The sequence below is a fragment of the Merops nubicus genome, unplaced genomic scaffold (genome assembly GCF_000691845.1).
Source record: "Merops nubicus isolate BGI_N331 unplaced genomic scaffold, ASM69184v1 scaffold9041, whole genome shotgun sequence".
In the NCBI taxonomy this organism is placed as follows: Eukaryota; Metazoa; Chordata; class Aves; order Coraciiformes; family Meropidae; genus Merops; species Merops nubicus.
In genome coordinates, this window is record NW_008586219.1 from 69,476 (window position 1) to 83,863 (window position 14,388).

The window sequence follows — 14,388 nt, forward strand, 5'->3', positions numbered from 1 at the left end:
GGGCCTGCACATGCAAGCTTTGAGCTCTGCTCAAGGTCACTGGGAAACGCTTCAAAGCCCAGGACACGTGCAGTATGTGCTTCACTTTTAACTGCTCAGTGCCTGGGCCCCTGTGCCAGCTCCTCCCTTACACCTGTCAGCAGTAAGGAAACCCTGAACAAGGAGAGGCAGCCACAAGGAGAAGCATGGATGTGTACATGGGCGAGGGGGAGAAGGACACCTGGGAACACAAGGGTGTGCTGAAGGGTCTAGGGACAGCCCTACAACCATCTTCCCACCTCTCAACTAGACTCATGTCCCAAACCAGCTGGTGAACAAGCAATTGCTGAGGATTTCTTCTCTGGAGGGAGGCAGGGGCTCCAGTGCCACATGAGCTCTGAGCAGATCTCCATCTGTGTGGCCAGACAGAGGGCTACCTCCCCGACGAGCCAGACAATGTGACTGGCCAGCACCCAGACTATTAATACCCAGCACATTCTGTTTCCATCTCCCACTTACTTCCAGAACTGGAACCGCTTCAGGTCCAAGTTATAGGAAAGCAAAAAAACAACCCCCTTGTCCTCTCCCCTAGGAAGCAGGCCGTCCAAAATGCTGTGAATCATAATGAGTAGGTTAAGAGCCACAAATCACTGCAAAGAAAATATTTACAAAATACAAACTGTAACTAATAACTATATTTAAAAGGGGACTTGGGTGGCTTACAAAATCTGGGACACAGACTGTGCTCACTCCACTCCTTCTAGACCTTGTTTGGATCAAGAGCTTGAGGAACTGTGTTGTGTCAAGAACTGAAAGCTACAATTGGCACAATGCTCTCTTCCCACCACAAAGGAGAGTGCAGAGAGGAAGATCTCCGTGACTTCTGCTGAAGAACCCACATCAAAACAACCAGTCACCCACCAATGAACAGATAGCCACTGATCAGGTTTGGTGGAAAAATGAGTGAAGAATTAGGCCCTAGACACAAAAACCCCTCATCCCATCACACCCTACCAGAGAAAGACTGAGGTCCTACCCATTCAAGAGCACAGGGCATGGGAACTTCTGCTGCTTAAACAACACTTGTTTAGCAGACAGAAGACCACAGGGGTAATAATCACCTTTCAACAGCAGTAAATAGAATTTGAGAATTATATCAATGTCCTTGATTTTTCAGAGATGCAAGCAGTGTTCCAGTAAAAAAAAAACTGGCACGATTAACAATGTGCCCAAGTACTTTGTATGCCCAAAGACCAGGCAAAAAAATTGCAAAAGATGTAGCACAGAACTTCTGCTAGGCTTTTAATTGTGTTCAATACAGTCAGATTAATTTTCAGACATACCAAAACTTAACCCATTTTGTTAATTTTCACCATTAAATATAGACCCCACCTGAAGTCAGTACACAGACCTAACACAGGAAAGCACACAGGGAAGCTTTGCTGCACAATAGAGACATCTCTGATGTGTCAGATAATATTTTCCACGTAGTGATGTTTAAAATGACTTTGTTTTTCTGAGCAGTGTTTTAAGAGGATTCTTTGGTGCTTTTTTCTTCGCCCCCTTCAATGAAGTGGTGCAATGAAGCCCCCTGGAACACCTGCTCTGCTGGTCAAAAAGTCAAAACACTTTGTGAGCAGTTCCAGCCCACTCCTCACAAAAAAGAGATGTCCTAACAAGGTGAAGGAGGCAGCAAGGCTTCCCAAGCTAGTGGTCACCCCTGGACTGCTCCACTGACAGTGCCAGGAGAACAGCCACACAGTGACAGACTAAGATCCATCCAGCTCGCTCTCATCTTTTTCAGATCAGCCCAATCTGTGGCATCTGTGGAAGAACATAAGAACAGGGAAAAGATTTGGTGATTTTTCTTCATCACAGTCTCCAGCAAGTTGAAGCAGTTGATGCCTCAACTTCTAAAGCATCCTATGGACAAGAGTTCAAATGCTAAAATCTTCATTGTATGGAAAAAACAAGACACAAACCCCTGTTTTTCCTATACATGGTTCCCAATTATTCCTGCATGCATCCTAGTAAGTGAAAACAAGAAAGTTCCCTATTTTATTTCCCATACCATTAAATATTCTATGTGCTCATCATATGCCCTCATTTCCATCAACTCTTTTTGCATTTTGTTTCTTCTCATGAAGAACCTGCCACACCCCTTTCCTTCATCACTATTATCCTCCCCTGTACTACTTCTAGATCTGCTATAACCTCTGAGACATGCAGAAGTACCACAGCTGTATACTCCAACATATTTGCTGATTTATTTTCTATTTATCTTTTGAAATAATTTTTAAATCTACCTCACTAGACACAAGTTTCCAAGTGCTGATAATAATCTGCCTCATACTCAAAATAACAAAATAATCTGCCTCATATTCAAGGCAAATTCCTGATGTTAAATGTCAGAGTTCTCTACCTCAAGACAGCAGTTTCCAAGCTGAGGTGGCCAAACAATCAGCAGCTAGATACTAATTTGAGAGCAGCTAGCTCTTTCTTATGCTTACCTACTCAGCAGTATGAAAAGATAAGTGAGGATATTCATTAAACATATTCTTCACTTGAAATACCTCACATGAGCAATTGCTTTAATTACTAAAGTGATGAAAAATAATTACAGAGGAAAATTCTGCAATCTCAGACTAGGCAAGAAATACCCAAGGGGAAGTCATCATTAGAACATCAACCATGTGTTAGAAAAGTCAGCTGAGGAATCCTTGGTGCTGTTGGCTCCCTTCTTTCCAAACCCTTGCTAGATATGTGGGGCACAGCCGGATGACCGAGCAGCTTCCCTGTCCTGCTTCTGAACAAGATGCACAGGGGTCCCCCACCACTTTAAGAGATCAGAGAGTCAATACGCCTCTCTGGTATGGAAGATGAGCTGAATGTGCTTCAGTATGGCACACCAAGAAGCCAGGAGACGTGATGTTCTGCAATTAAATAATGCTTTATATTGGCTCAGGACAATGTGACACCAAGGCGACAGCACCTGCCACTTCCAGGCACAGCAATTTACATACACTTCTTCCTCTACTTCTATACCTCCAGCTGCATCCCCTAATTTATACAGACACACAAATTCCTCCCTCTGACATTAACAAGAGGAACGAGTTGAATAATCAGCTGGCAGTATTAAGTGCATTGCATTTACTCCCAGGCAAGCTCTCTGAGTTCAGCAGCTGATGAGCGTCCCGCTGCGGGCGGAGCGCGGTGCAGAGCCCACAGCCACCCTTGCCTCCCTGCAACAGCAGCACCCTGGATCCCTCCACGAGCTGCTCCAGCTCATTAACCCGGCACCACAACTGGACAGCTTTCTGCCAGGGCAGGGAATTAAAGTGGCTCACGGAAGGAATGCCAGAGCCAGGAGACAGGAGTGGGAGTCTGCGCTTGGAGCCACATCTCTCTTTTCTGACAGCGGTGAACCTTTAGGCCGGCTCAGCTGCCAGAGTTACTGCAGCCCAATGTAGCACCTCCCCTTACAGCTGCCTGTTCTGGGTGTCTCCAGCAGGGAGAAGAGCGTTAATGGAAGCCAAGAAGGGGGAAGAAACCAGGCGACCCGGCACCAGAAGGAGTGAGATGCAGAGCATCAGTAGTTTAAGGGACAGGCTGCGATGGACAGACAGAGGAGGCCAAATATGGTCCCGTACCTCAATCTATTTTTACTCTAGGTCTTTCAGCTGTGCTTTGGGACAGTATCAAGAGAAAGGACAGATGCTGGGAGATGAAGACTGGGAGATCCGTATGTCAGGCAAGAAACAAAGCCCCACAGACGAGGCTTGATCCTAAAATAACAAAAGATTCCAAAATATGAAGCTGTTTGTATTACACTACCTATTGTGCCAATTTCTCTCCTGTGCCCCTGCTCCAAGAGCTTGGAATGCTTTCCATTACACTGAGACCTCCAGAACCAAGCTCACCCTTAGCTAGTGACACCATCCTGTCACTCCCCTTTGCTCAGGGCTTTTAGACTGCATAGGAAGGCATGGACTTTGATTCTCAAAGTTTATTTTACTTAAGTTCACTGCTGATGTTTGACCTCAGCTTCCAGACCACTGCCTATTTACTCAGACACCGACACTAATCTCAAATTATTCAATATGACCTGCCTATCATAATCTGCCAATTTTCTATCAAAAGGTGCTTCTACCCAGTGCATTAGGGATGCCGTTATAGACCCCATTACGTTGCTGCGTAACATCTTACCAACCAGATCAAACTCCCTCTTCCATGAGGGACCTTTAAGCCACCCCATGTTCTCCTGTTACTTTTGCAATTATCCTAAAAGCTTCCTGCCTGAGGAGCAGGAAAGCCCTGCCATCTGAGCACAGCTTTTGCTACCTCGCTGTGTCCTGCCATTCAGCCCAAGCAAAGGCCTCATTCTTAAAAGCCAGGAAAGGCCTTAGCTGTCTGGCTGAAGGAATTTCTGAAGCTTCCCATGGGATAACAGGCTTCAAGTCGGCAGCTGAAAAATCCGCCGGCTGTTGGGTTTGGGGTATCACCTTCACAACCACGACAGCAGCTGCGCCTGTCCGTCGCAGGGATGGGAGGCCAGGATCATACATCACCCACAACGACTTTCTGCTCTAACAAAGTTAGCACTGTTGTTTGAGAGAAACAAAATGGTGGAAAGAAAAGAGGCCTCAAAGTGTAGCAGTCTAGTTCACATGGACTGAACTTATATGTCAAATAAGTAATAACCAGTGCATGTGATGGACAAGACACTTGGCTAGCTGTAGATGTTCAAGGTGAAACAATCAGCCCATCTGATGTATTTTAATAGTGTGCTTTAGCTTGAGTAACTACTGAGCCTTCTCCCTTACCTTAGTTCCTACATCATTAATCAGTATACTGAGGAGAAAAGCTACAAGCAATTCCATCCCAAGCCTGCCCACAGAATCAAAATAACTTCATACAGAAGTCCTAAACAGGAAGACAGGCTCAGAAGATCCAGGACCCCGTGCATGTGGAAGTCTGGCATGTGAAAAGCCCTTGGCTAAGTCACTTCCCCTCTCCCCCTGGAGTTCTTCATGTGCCACCATCTGGGATCCTCTGGGTTTCATCAGTCCCAGCCATAGCAGCAGCAGCAGCGTCCTCATCTGTGCCCTTTCCCTTTCCCAGCTAGCTATGGTGTGTGAGCCCGACTCTGCAGGCTCAGCTCACACGTCTTTAACCACCTCAAATGGTCAGACCAGACGTGCCCACCTGTTTCCAACAGCCAGTACAAACGTTGTGTGTTATGCAGCCTGTTTCTCAGATAACCCCTGCCAGTCAGGCTCCCTCCACAGCCTCCTGGCAACACTGCTGCCTCCCAGCAGTCTCCCAGCAACGCTCCCTCCCCCACAGATGGGCTCCCAGTCCCTCCTCCCAGGCTAGCCAGCCTCCCCGCACGCCGTGGGCTCCTCCGAGCCGGCAGAAGTTGATGAAACACAGAACTCAGCCCTGCAGTGCCACGGAGATGGCTCCTAATATGGAAGAGGAGCAGGAGGGTTGGCAAGAGCTTACATCCAAGGTCAAGGCTCACATCATTTCCATTAAAAAGAAATGCTCTTAAGGTCTGGGCAAGGATGGGAACAGCTAAAGTACATGGGGAAAGGCACTGCCGTGTTTTTTTTCACCATTCCCAGCCTCCCATCCAACTGGCAGTGCTCGAGATAGCTGTTGGCTGGAGACAGGCAGCCCAAATCCTGTGGGTTGGAATGACATCGGACAACCTGGTACTGAAACAAAGACTTGCATTTCTGCACGCTGCACCAGCTCTACCTTTTATTTGCAGCCTGATCTCTTCTCATCTACATTAGTGTTTGCCAGGTAAGACACCTGAAGTTCCTTTTACATGCTCTCAATGTGCTTTACAGGGTTTGTATTCCTTTTCCTCTTCAAGGTGCTGAAGTTGTGGTGTTCCCAGGATGAACTCAAAGATACCTTATCAAACCTGGTCATAACTAGTGGTGTCAACCCAGCAGCCACTGCCCACTGCAGAGGCACACATCAGGAACCAGGCACACTCCAGCTGGCACTTGCAATCGTTGGCACTGAATGCACTCAGTACTTACAGGGGGGAAAATAATCTCTATGAGCCAAACACCCAACTACAAGTAAAACTGAAAGTATTAACAGATTAAAACCGCCCCTGAGCACCGAAGGCTCTCACCATAAGGCTCTTTATTAGGAAGTTAAGTCTTAACAAGTGGCTTAAGGGGTGGATAAAGCTTTTCCTGGGATAATCTGCCAGCATGTTGCCCAGTGCCAGTTCCAGGCTATGGGAAGAAGAAAGCAAAAAAATATAAGAACGAGAAAAATCTTTGTTTGACAAATGGATGCCCAGTAGCTAAGAGGTCCTCTCCTATCTTTGCCCTCTGAAGCTCCCTGCCATCTTCAGAAAGTCAGAGGAAAATATTTTTCCACTCTGCTAGCTTCCTGAAAAGAAGAAACACGTTGGGATTACACCTACAATGCACGTGCTCACCCTAATCCCTTTTACTGCCAACCGTCCAGAATTTGCCTCCATCACACTCATTTGAATCGTCTGCCAATTATCACAAGGCAATTAACACTTTTGTAAAGGACTGTTTTCAGACAGTGCCACCATGGTAGGAACACCACCATCCCAAGTACTACTGCTCTGTGCAGACACCTATTTATGAGGGGAACATGCACATGGGAAGAAAGGAGAACCTAGTAATGGAAGGTCAGAAGCAAGGTTTTGTTTCTAATTCTCTCCTCTTTAAGTCTGCCACACGCTTAAGAAGCAGTCAGCAATCTGAAAAGCAGCCAGCAATCTACCCAACAGCTGCTTTCCCCACCCCACCGTGCTGCTCTCCTGCCCCACACCCTGCTGCACTCACTGCAAGAGATCCGTTCTGCGTGCTGGCCGTGGTCGTGCTCTGCTCCCCGTGCGGCTGCGTGCTGCCGTAGAGCGTCAGATTGTGCTCGCTGGTCTGGCCTGCATAGTCCTGAGTGTGTGGCACCCCATACTCTGTGGGAATCCCGTTCTGGGGGGGTGGTGGGAATGGGATTGTGGTGAATGGCTGCACCATTGCATCAGGAGTTGCCGCTGGCTCCTGGTTACCCTGAAGAAAGGGGAAAAAGAGAAAACAGCTTTATACCGCAGAAGATGGGTCAAAACATCCCGAGGATGACAGACAGACAGACAGACACACACGTGTTCACGTGGGCATCTCACCCATCACCACTGTAAAACTGCAGAGTCTTCTGTTACCTTCTCTACCAAAAAGAGCATGACTCCTTCCTCAGAGCCATGACACCACTGCCTTAGTCTTCTGCTGGCAGCTTTCTCACTACTGGGTGGCGTATGGAGAAAATAATTGTGGGGCTTGCAAATTGCCTATCCCCATAATCTCACAGGAGGCTTTTCACACAGCGAGGCATTGTGTTGGAAGGGGGAAGAGGCACTGCAACATCAGAGCAGAGAGGGAAACAGAGAGAGTAACGGGGTACTTCATTGTGCCTAGAAGTACCATTTCTGGAGTCATCTCCTCCACAGCCTGACCCTGATGTCTCTGCTCACAAGCAAGCACATCAGGTGGTTCAGAGCACACTCTTCTCTGCTGTGTTACTGTAAGAGAAAAGAAATACTCGTTCTAAAGCTCATCTGTGCAGCAGCCCCCTCCTTTGCTCTGGCAGCACTGAGTAAAGAGCATGGACGCTGCGGTACCAGCTGTTGGAAAATCCTGTTTGCTTTGTGCTGAGTGTGCAAAAGACATGGAAGAGCTAGGGGACCTGAGCTGAGAACACAAGCCTGGAGCAGGCCTGAGCATCACTACCATCAAACAAAGCATTCATTACCTACTTCTCCCTCAGCTTAAGGCATCCCACAGAGACCTCTATGATAGGACAAGGAGACTTTTTAGCAGCTTTTAGCACTGCCGTAGATGTAGCTGACACCAACCAGATGACTCAGGAACAGGCAGCTGACCATGCAAAAGATACCCCAGAAGACAGCATTAAAAAAAAAACAAAAACCTACCCCATCGTGCCTGAAAACCACCCAAAGCAAACACGAAAGCATGCAGCCCTGCAGGGACCTCAGCGAGGGGGAAGCCAGGAGCTACACTCAGCTGTCTGGGTCGAAGGAGAACAGCCTTGACATTGAAACCCAACCCTGGGAAGCCCAGGCTGCTGCACCACTCCTACTGCTTCCACAGCCATGGCAGAAAAAAAGTCCACAGGGAAGATTTATGATAGCAGTGCTGTTTGATTTACGTGCGTGTCAATGGACTAATCCCCATTTGAAATTTTGGCTGCTGTTCCAGCCCTGGGTCCTCCTCCACAAAGCCCGGAGGTGCTCGAGCCTATTCCGACACCAGCACGCTTAAATCAATGGAGTCAAAAAGCAGCAGGCCTTATCCTGCAGCTAGGGAAGGCAGAGTGGGAATTACCAAGCAGCCTTTCAGCAGAGAGCGTGCAGGGGCTGACGGGCCTCCAGAGCAGCCGGACAAACCTTCCAGTCCCTTTATCAGCCTACCTGCAGCTTTCCCTTCCGGACGAAGGAAACTGTGATAAACGCAGCGCACCTCCAGCCAGCGCTGGGTCACTCAGACACTGGCTGAATCCCAAATTTGCTCTGACATTAGTCTATCTGCTCTGCCTCCCCTGGGGGCCACGTGGCCACGTGCTGCCTCCCGCAGCTGGGGAGAAGGAGAAGGAAGGGCATTCAATAGCACTTAGAGCCGAGCCGCAGCCTCGGCCCACGCCGAACGACGGACGCCTTCGTTAGCCAGCAGCCCGGGTGCTGCAGAGCCTGGCTGCTCCTGCACACACACCTCTGCAGCCTCAACTCAGAAAGAGAAATTCGGGCGCGCATGGCAGCCAGGGCCAGAGCTCGGTGCCTCACACACCCCCCGAGCCGCCGCAGCCCCGCTAGCAGCTCTGCAGAGGTCTTCCACACACCCAGCACGTCTTCTGGAAGCAGGACAGGGGTTGGCTTCCCTCCTAAAAGGAGGGCAGCTCCACCAGCCCTCCACTTCTGCTCTCTCCTTCGCCGTTCTCAGCTTCAGGCAAGGAGCTTCTGGCTTGATCTAAACCACGATTGAGACGTGCAGGGTGAGTTTTAGGAACGAGGGGGATCCCCCTGCAAACCAGGTATCAGCAGCCCCATCACTCACCTACCTCCTTGGACTCTAACCACAGCACCACTCCCTCTTCCTGCTGCCTCCTTTTCAAGCTCTTTTGTTTACACTACTTCATTCCATCTATCCAGCTGCCTGTGTGCTTCCAGACAGCCCATGTTGTCTGCCTCTTTCTTCTGTTTAAAATAAGAACCAAATATAAAACTGACTAAATTTCAAAAATTGGTAGGGTAACCCCAAGAAAGATGCAGTAGCAGAAACTATTTCCAATGTTCTTAAAATAAGATAAGATTTATAAGCCAGTAGTACCCTGCAGAGGAGAAAAAAGAATACTTATGAGCCCCAACCCAAACCTACTCTGCTGCACCCACATCAGTTCAGGGCTGCTCCCCAAAGGACACACTCCAGCATTTTGTTTAATCTTACTCCTAGACTACTTAAAATGCCAGCCCATAAACCTTATATCATCTTATTTTCAATGTTTTTAGCCCTCAGTTAATAAAGTTCCTTCCAGTTTAAATGCATTTCAACCTTATACGTGTTTTCTTTCCCTTCTTCAATTATCTACAAATGTTTGAAAGATGAAAAATGCTCCCTCTCTCTTCTGTTGCTTGTGGCATTTTGATAGTTCATATTTATTTTGAGGTTAATCACACCTTGGCAAACCAAAACATCCTGGTAACTATTTATTACTTCTCTGTGATCTCCCTAAGATTTTCCAATAAGGGATTTCTGGTACAGAATGAAATATTTTTAATACCACCATCAATTTCCTCCCCCCACACTCACACTAACATGCAAAAATAATTTATTTTATTAAAAATGTACCCTTAATTTGATGTCTCAGGTTATCTGTGGATCTATCACCATAATGCTTGTCCATATTTCATCATCTCATGGAGTATCTGTATCTCAGATTATTTTTGTCTTGATATGATTATGTACATGCTTCCTGTCTGATTTTTTTTTTTTTAAATTTTAATTTCCTTCAATGCTTTAGAATTAATTTTTTTTTTTCTGTTCCACCTAGTGTGTACAGAAAAGGACTCCTGATGAGACCTCTGCAGGTTTCACAGTATACTGATATCCTCCAAACCCAGAGGAGATTCTACCTCTCCTGTTATTCTATCAAATTTCAACATTTACACAACACTTCATATTTTCAAGAACACACACAGAAAAAAATAAAAAATCCCCTTCATCTTCAAACACAGAACCTGAACTCCTTTCAGACAGAAATCCTGCAGAAAGAGGTGCTGCCTTTCCCACTTCTCAGGAGGCACAAAGAACATGGAGAAACCCCCAAAGTTCCCAGTGAAGGTACGTACATAGGAAGAGAGACTCTGTTGGATATTTTGTCTACCCATCTTGACAACATACCTCACTGCATTACCAGTCCTGCCTGTTTTAGCTCAAGGAATTCACTTAAACACTGACTCAGATGCAACAGACCATGATAGGTATGTCCAAGAGTAGTCACCATCCACAAATATATACAAAGATGCCATCAGAGGACTAGGAAAGGCTGTCTGGAGCTCCTCACAAAAGCCACTGCCATCTTCAACTTACAGAATCACAGAATTGTTTTGGCTGGAAAAGACCTTTACAATCACAGCGTCCAACCATTAACCTAACACTACCAAGTCCACCATGAAACCATGTCCCTGAGCACCTTATCTACACATCTTTAAAATACCTCTAGGGATGGAGACTCCACCGCCTCCCTGGGCAGCCTGTTCCAATGCTTGACAACCCTTTTGGTGAGGAAGTTCTTCCTAATATCCAACCCAAACCTCCCCTGGCACAACCTGAGGCCATTTCCTCTTCTCCATATACTGTTTGTGGCTACAGAAAGGCTGGGCAGCAGGGGTTCGTATCAGTAGATATTTCATTTGGCATTTAGAGACAGCTTTTATTTTCTCCATAGTTATAAATGCCATGACCTAAATGCAATAGTCTCTTCCCCTATTTAATAGCTCTATGACACTATGGCAATGTATCATACTTATGTGATGGCATGAAATAAATCTTAACTAATGTTCAGGAGCAGACAGACACTTCTCTCAGCCACAATACAGGGCAGCCAGCAGTCTCTGGGAGGGGAGCTTCAGGGACATTTGGCTGCAGGAATAATTTCAACAGTTCCAGGCTGACCAATTTCCCCCACGAGTTTGTGCTGCCATGCACCAACCACGTTAGCTGCCACCCCATGCTCAGACTGGGAAAGGCTGTTCAGTACAACTGGAACTTGGGAGTAATTAATGCACTTTCCTTAAGAAAAGAAAAAATCTTCATTACCTATATGGTAACCTCCAGTTCATACCAATTCCTATGTCTATTCAATTCTGTTGCTCTGCTCAGTTGGAAATCTCTCAGCCACATCACGTAGGAATTCAAAGCAGCCCTCCTCCCCTACAAAATCTTGGCACCTGGTTCATCAGCACACAAGCCCTCAGGACACAAGAGGATAAAGAATACCTGTCTGGACTCCCACTTCAGGCCTCTCTTCTCAGCCTTACAAAGGTCCCATCATGTCCTTGCAGGTGCCAGCTTCCTTCCTTAAGCCAGGGTTTTGCCTACATAGCTCAGTACAAACTCATCCCACATTTAATTTAAAAAACAAATTAACTGAACCAGTGAAAAATTCCTAATGGGGACACATTTCTACGTGTTTATGCAGCTTTAACTTAAAACTTTGGAGCTCCAAGCAAAGCAGAGGAATGGTAAGCAACCACATGTAGTGGTACCTTGCAGAAGGGTGGGAGCTGGGGAGGACATCTCAACAAGGAGCAACGTGGTTCAGCAAATGAGACACAGGATGAATTCTTTAAGCAGACAGCAGGTGGTGATCCAAGATCACGGCACTGCAAAGCCAAGAGCTAACACCAGAAATGCACAAAGGCCTCCTACTTCCATAAAACTGTCACAGATCAGTCTGTTTTGTGAAGGGCCCATTTTCTTCTGCTCATTAGAGAAATGGGTGCAATTACAAGGATATGAAAGGAGCCTTCTAGCAGCGCAGCTCCCGATACCTTCTGTATTGAATTACAATCCTGGTAAAGCTAAACTGGTACAATTTCTGTACAGACATTTCCATGCAAACTGCCACGAGGTAAATGGTCTGTGCTGTCCATAACGCCACTGTAAGTCCTAAACATCAAAGTGCAGAGCAGTGATACAGCATGTAAATATCAAATAATCTCTTAAATATGCCTTTCGACTCTGGTAACCCCCAAAATCACTGGGATAGATGTGAGTATACACCTATTAGTGGAATGGGGCTTCTAATAGGAAAACCTTCGCGGAATTCATTTTGTGAAACCTTGAAGCAAGTGACTTGCAGCTAACAGAGGCAATTAACCTGTTTGTGAAGCCCAGCGTGCTCCAGGCTACGACTGTTTGCTCTCCACGGAACCTAATCCCTTTCGTAAACAGCCAAACTGTTTGGAGCTGGGATCTGAAAAGCCTGGGGCGAGCGTTCCACCTGGAGCCGCTGCCCACCCTCAGCTCTCCGCATGAAAAGGATCCTTGTGAGCGAGGGGGCTGCGGGGACCTCGCTGTCCCCCCTCCCACCCAGGTCACAGCCTCCTGTTGGGGAGGCAAATGTCACACGCGGCTCCAGCAGAAGAGGCCAAGTGCAAGAGAAAGGGCCTACGCCACGAGCGAGAGAATAATAATAAGGAACATGGGCTGGGTTTCTGCCCCCCTGCTTCCCGCAGCCGAACACACATTAAAGCTGCTGGAGCATGCTCCCCTTCCCAGACCCTTCCAGGACCCCTCTGGCAGCAGCCCCGCTGGGACTCGTCCTGGCGGCCGTGGCTCCAGAAGGGTCCCAGCTCCAGCTGTGCACTCCTGCCTTCTCCCCTGCCAGCCACAATGCTCCATCCGCCCTCTGCTGAGCCATTTCAGCACATATCCCAGACAAAAAAAAATCCGACTCGCTTTTTATTGTCAGGTTAGTTTTGTTCCCAGTTAAGAGTGCTGAAACGGCTTGGCAAGGAGTTGGGGGAGAACCAGAGACAGAGAGGAGAGGGGGTGGAGAAGCTGAGGAGGGAAGGGCCACGGGCACCAGCATTTGGATGAGCTCAGGCTGCCAGGGAGCGGCCGTCTCTGGCACACATTAACCCTCTCCCCAGGCAATCCCACAATTTGCCTGCTGATAACTTATCAGCAAGCCATTTCTTCACCAATGGGGATGGGCGCAATGCAGCGTGAGGGATGCTCCAAGATCCACCAGGAGCTCAAGCATTAGCCCTTCCAGAAAAGCACTGGCTAGGGCATTACACCAGAGATAAACCCCAACCTACACCGATAGCTCTCACAGCATAGGGGACCAAGCCTTGATTGTAGAAATTGTGCTTTTGCTCTTCAGGGTCACGAAGATACTGAAGCAGAAGGCGAGGTGATGTACAGGATGATGAAGTGACAGCTTTCCAACTCCCCAGTGATTTGCCCACATGAACCCTGCAGGTGCCCATGGACATAATATAAAATCTTTATCCCAAAAATGCAGTAATAGTACCTTCTCTGTCATGGCCATTTCATTACAGATTAGTTTCTGAACAGCAAGAGTGGGTAAAATATCTACAGAAAAGAAATTTGGAGGTGAAAAGGATGTATACCATCTGGCAACCCAGGCTAATAAAATCAACTTTCTTATCTTGTTGTGGGTCGATCATAAAAGCACCTTGAAGAGGATTCATAGTAGTAAGAGGTTTTGTGTTCAATGACCATAAAGGTCTTTTCCAGCCTAAACAATTCCATGATTCTATGATTACATCTTCACATCTGGAGCTTGATCTTCTTTGACCTCAGACCTACTGGGGTAACAGAAAATGACACTGGATTTTGACTCTACTACTGTGGGCACAAAAAATTCCTCTTGAATTCACCCAAAAGCAGTGCTCTACCTACAGGCAGTACTGCAAAATTTCTTGGAGTTTTATGCTAGCTTTGTTAAAACAGAGGACTAAATTTACATCCATACATTCTCTTTTTTTTTTTTTTTTAATTTAAATCAAATGTAATCATTTTAGGGAACACTTTTTGTATTGGGCTAATTTAAGCCTAAATAAGCTAATCTTCCACAAAATAAAAATAAAAAAAAAGATAACAAAAGACAGCTGCACTCAAGCTTGCACCTAGCTAACCATTTAAAGGCATGCTCTCTTCAACTTCCTGGTGCAAGCTTGCACTAGATTATCTAATCTTACCCTTCCTTCTCCCAGATATGTAAAGCAAGGGAAGAACAAGTTATCTTCCAATATATACTCTATCATTACAGGCCACCAAAAACTGTTCTGTAAAATAAAACAGC

The 14,388-nt window shown here is 46.8% G+C and overlaps 1 protein-coding gene across 4 annotated transcripts in view; it reads right to left on the reverse strand.

Moving 5' to 3' along the window:
• RBFOX2 (RNA binding protein, fox-1 homolog (C. elegans) 2) overlaps positions 1 to 7,052 on the reverse strand; it is a 53,380-nt gene extending 46,328 nt beyond the window's left edge. For 3 of the 4 annotated variants that reach the window (XM_008948578.1, XM_008948581.1, XM_008948579.1), the window contains exon 1: positions 6,828 to 7,052. In XM_008948578.1, the coding sequence (XP_008946826.1) occupies positions 6,828 to 7,019 (192 nt within the window). In that variant the 5' untranslated portion in view covers positions 7,020 to 7,052. The remainder of the gene's footprint in view (positions 1 to 6,827) is intronic. The other variant, XM_008948580.1, reaches the window with a different exon arrangement.
• Between the last annotated feature and the right edge of the window lie 7,336 nt (positions 7,053 to 14,388).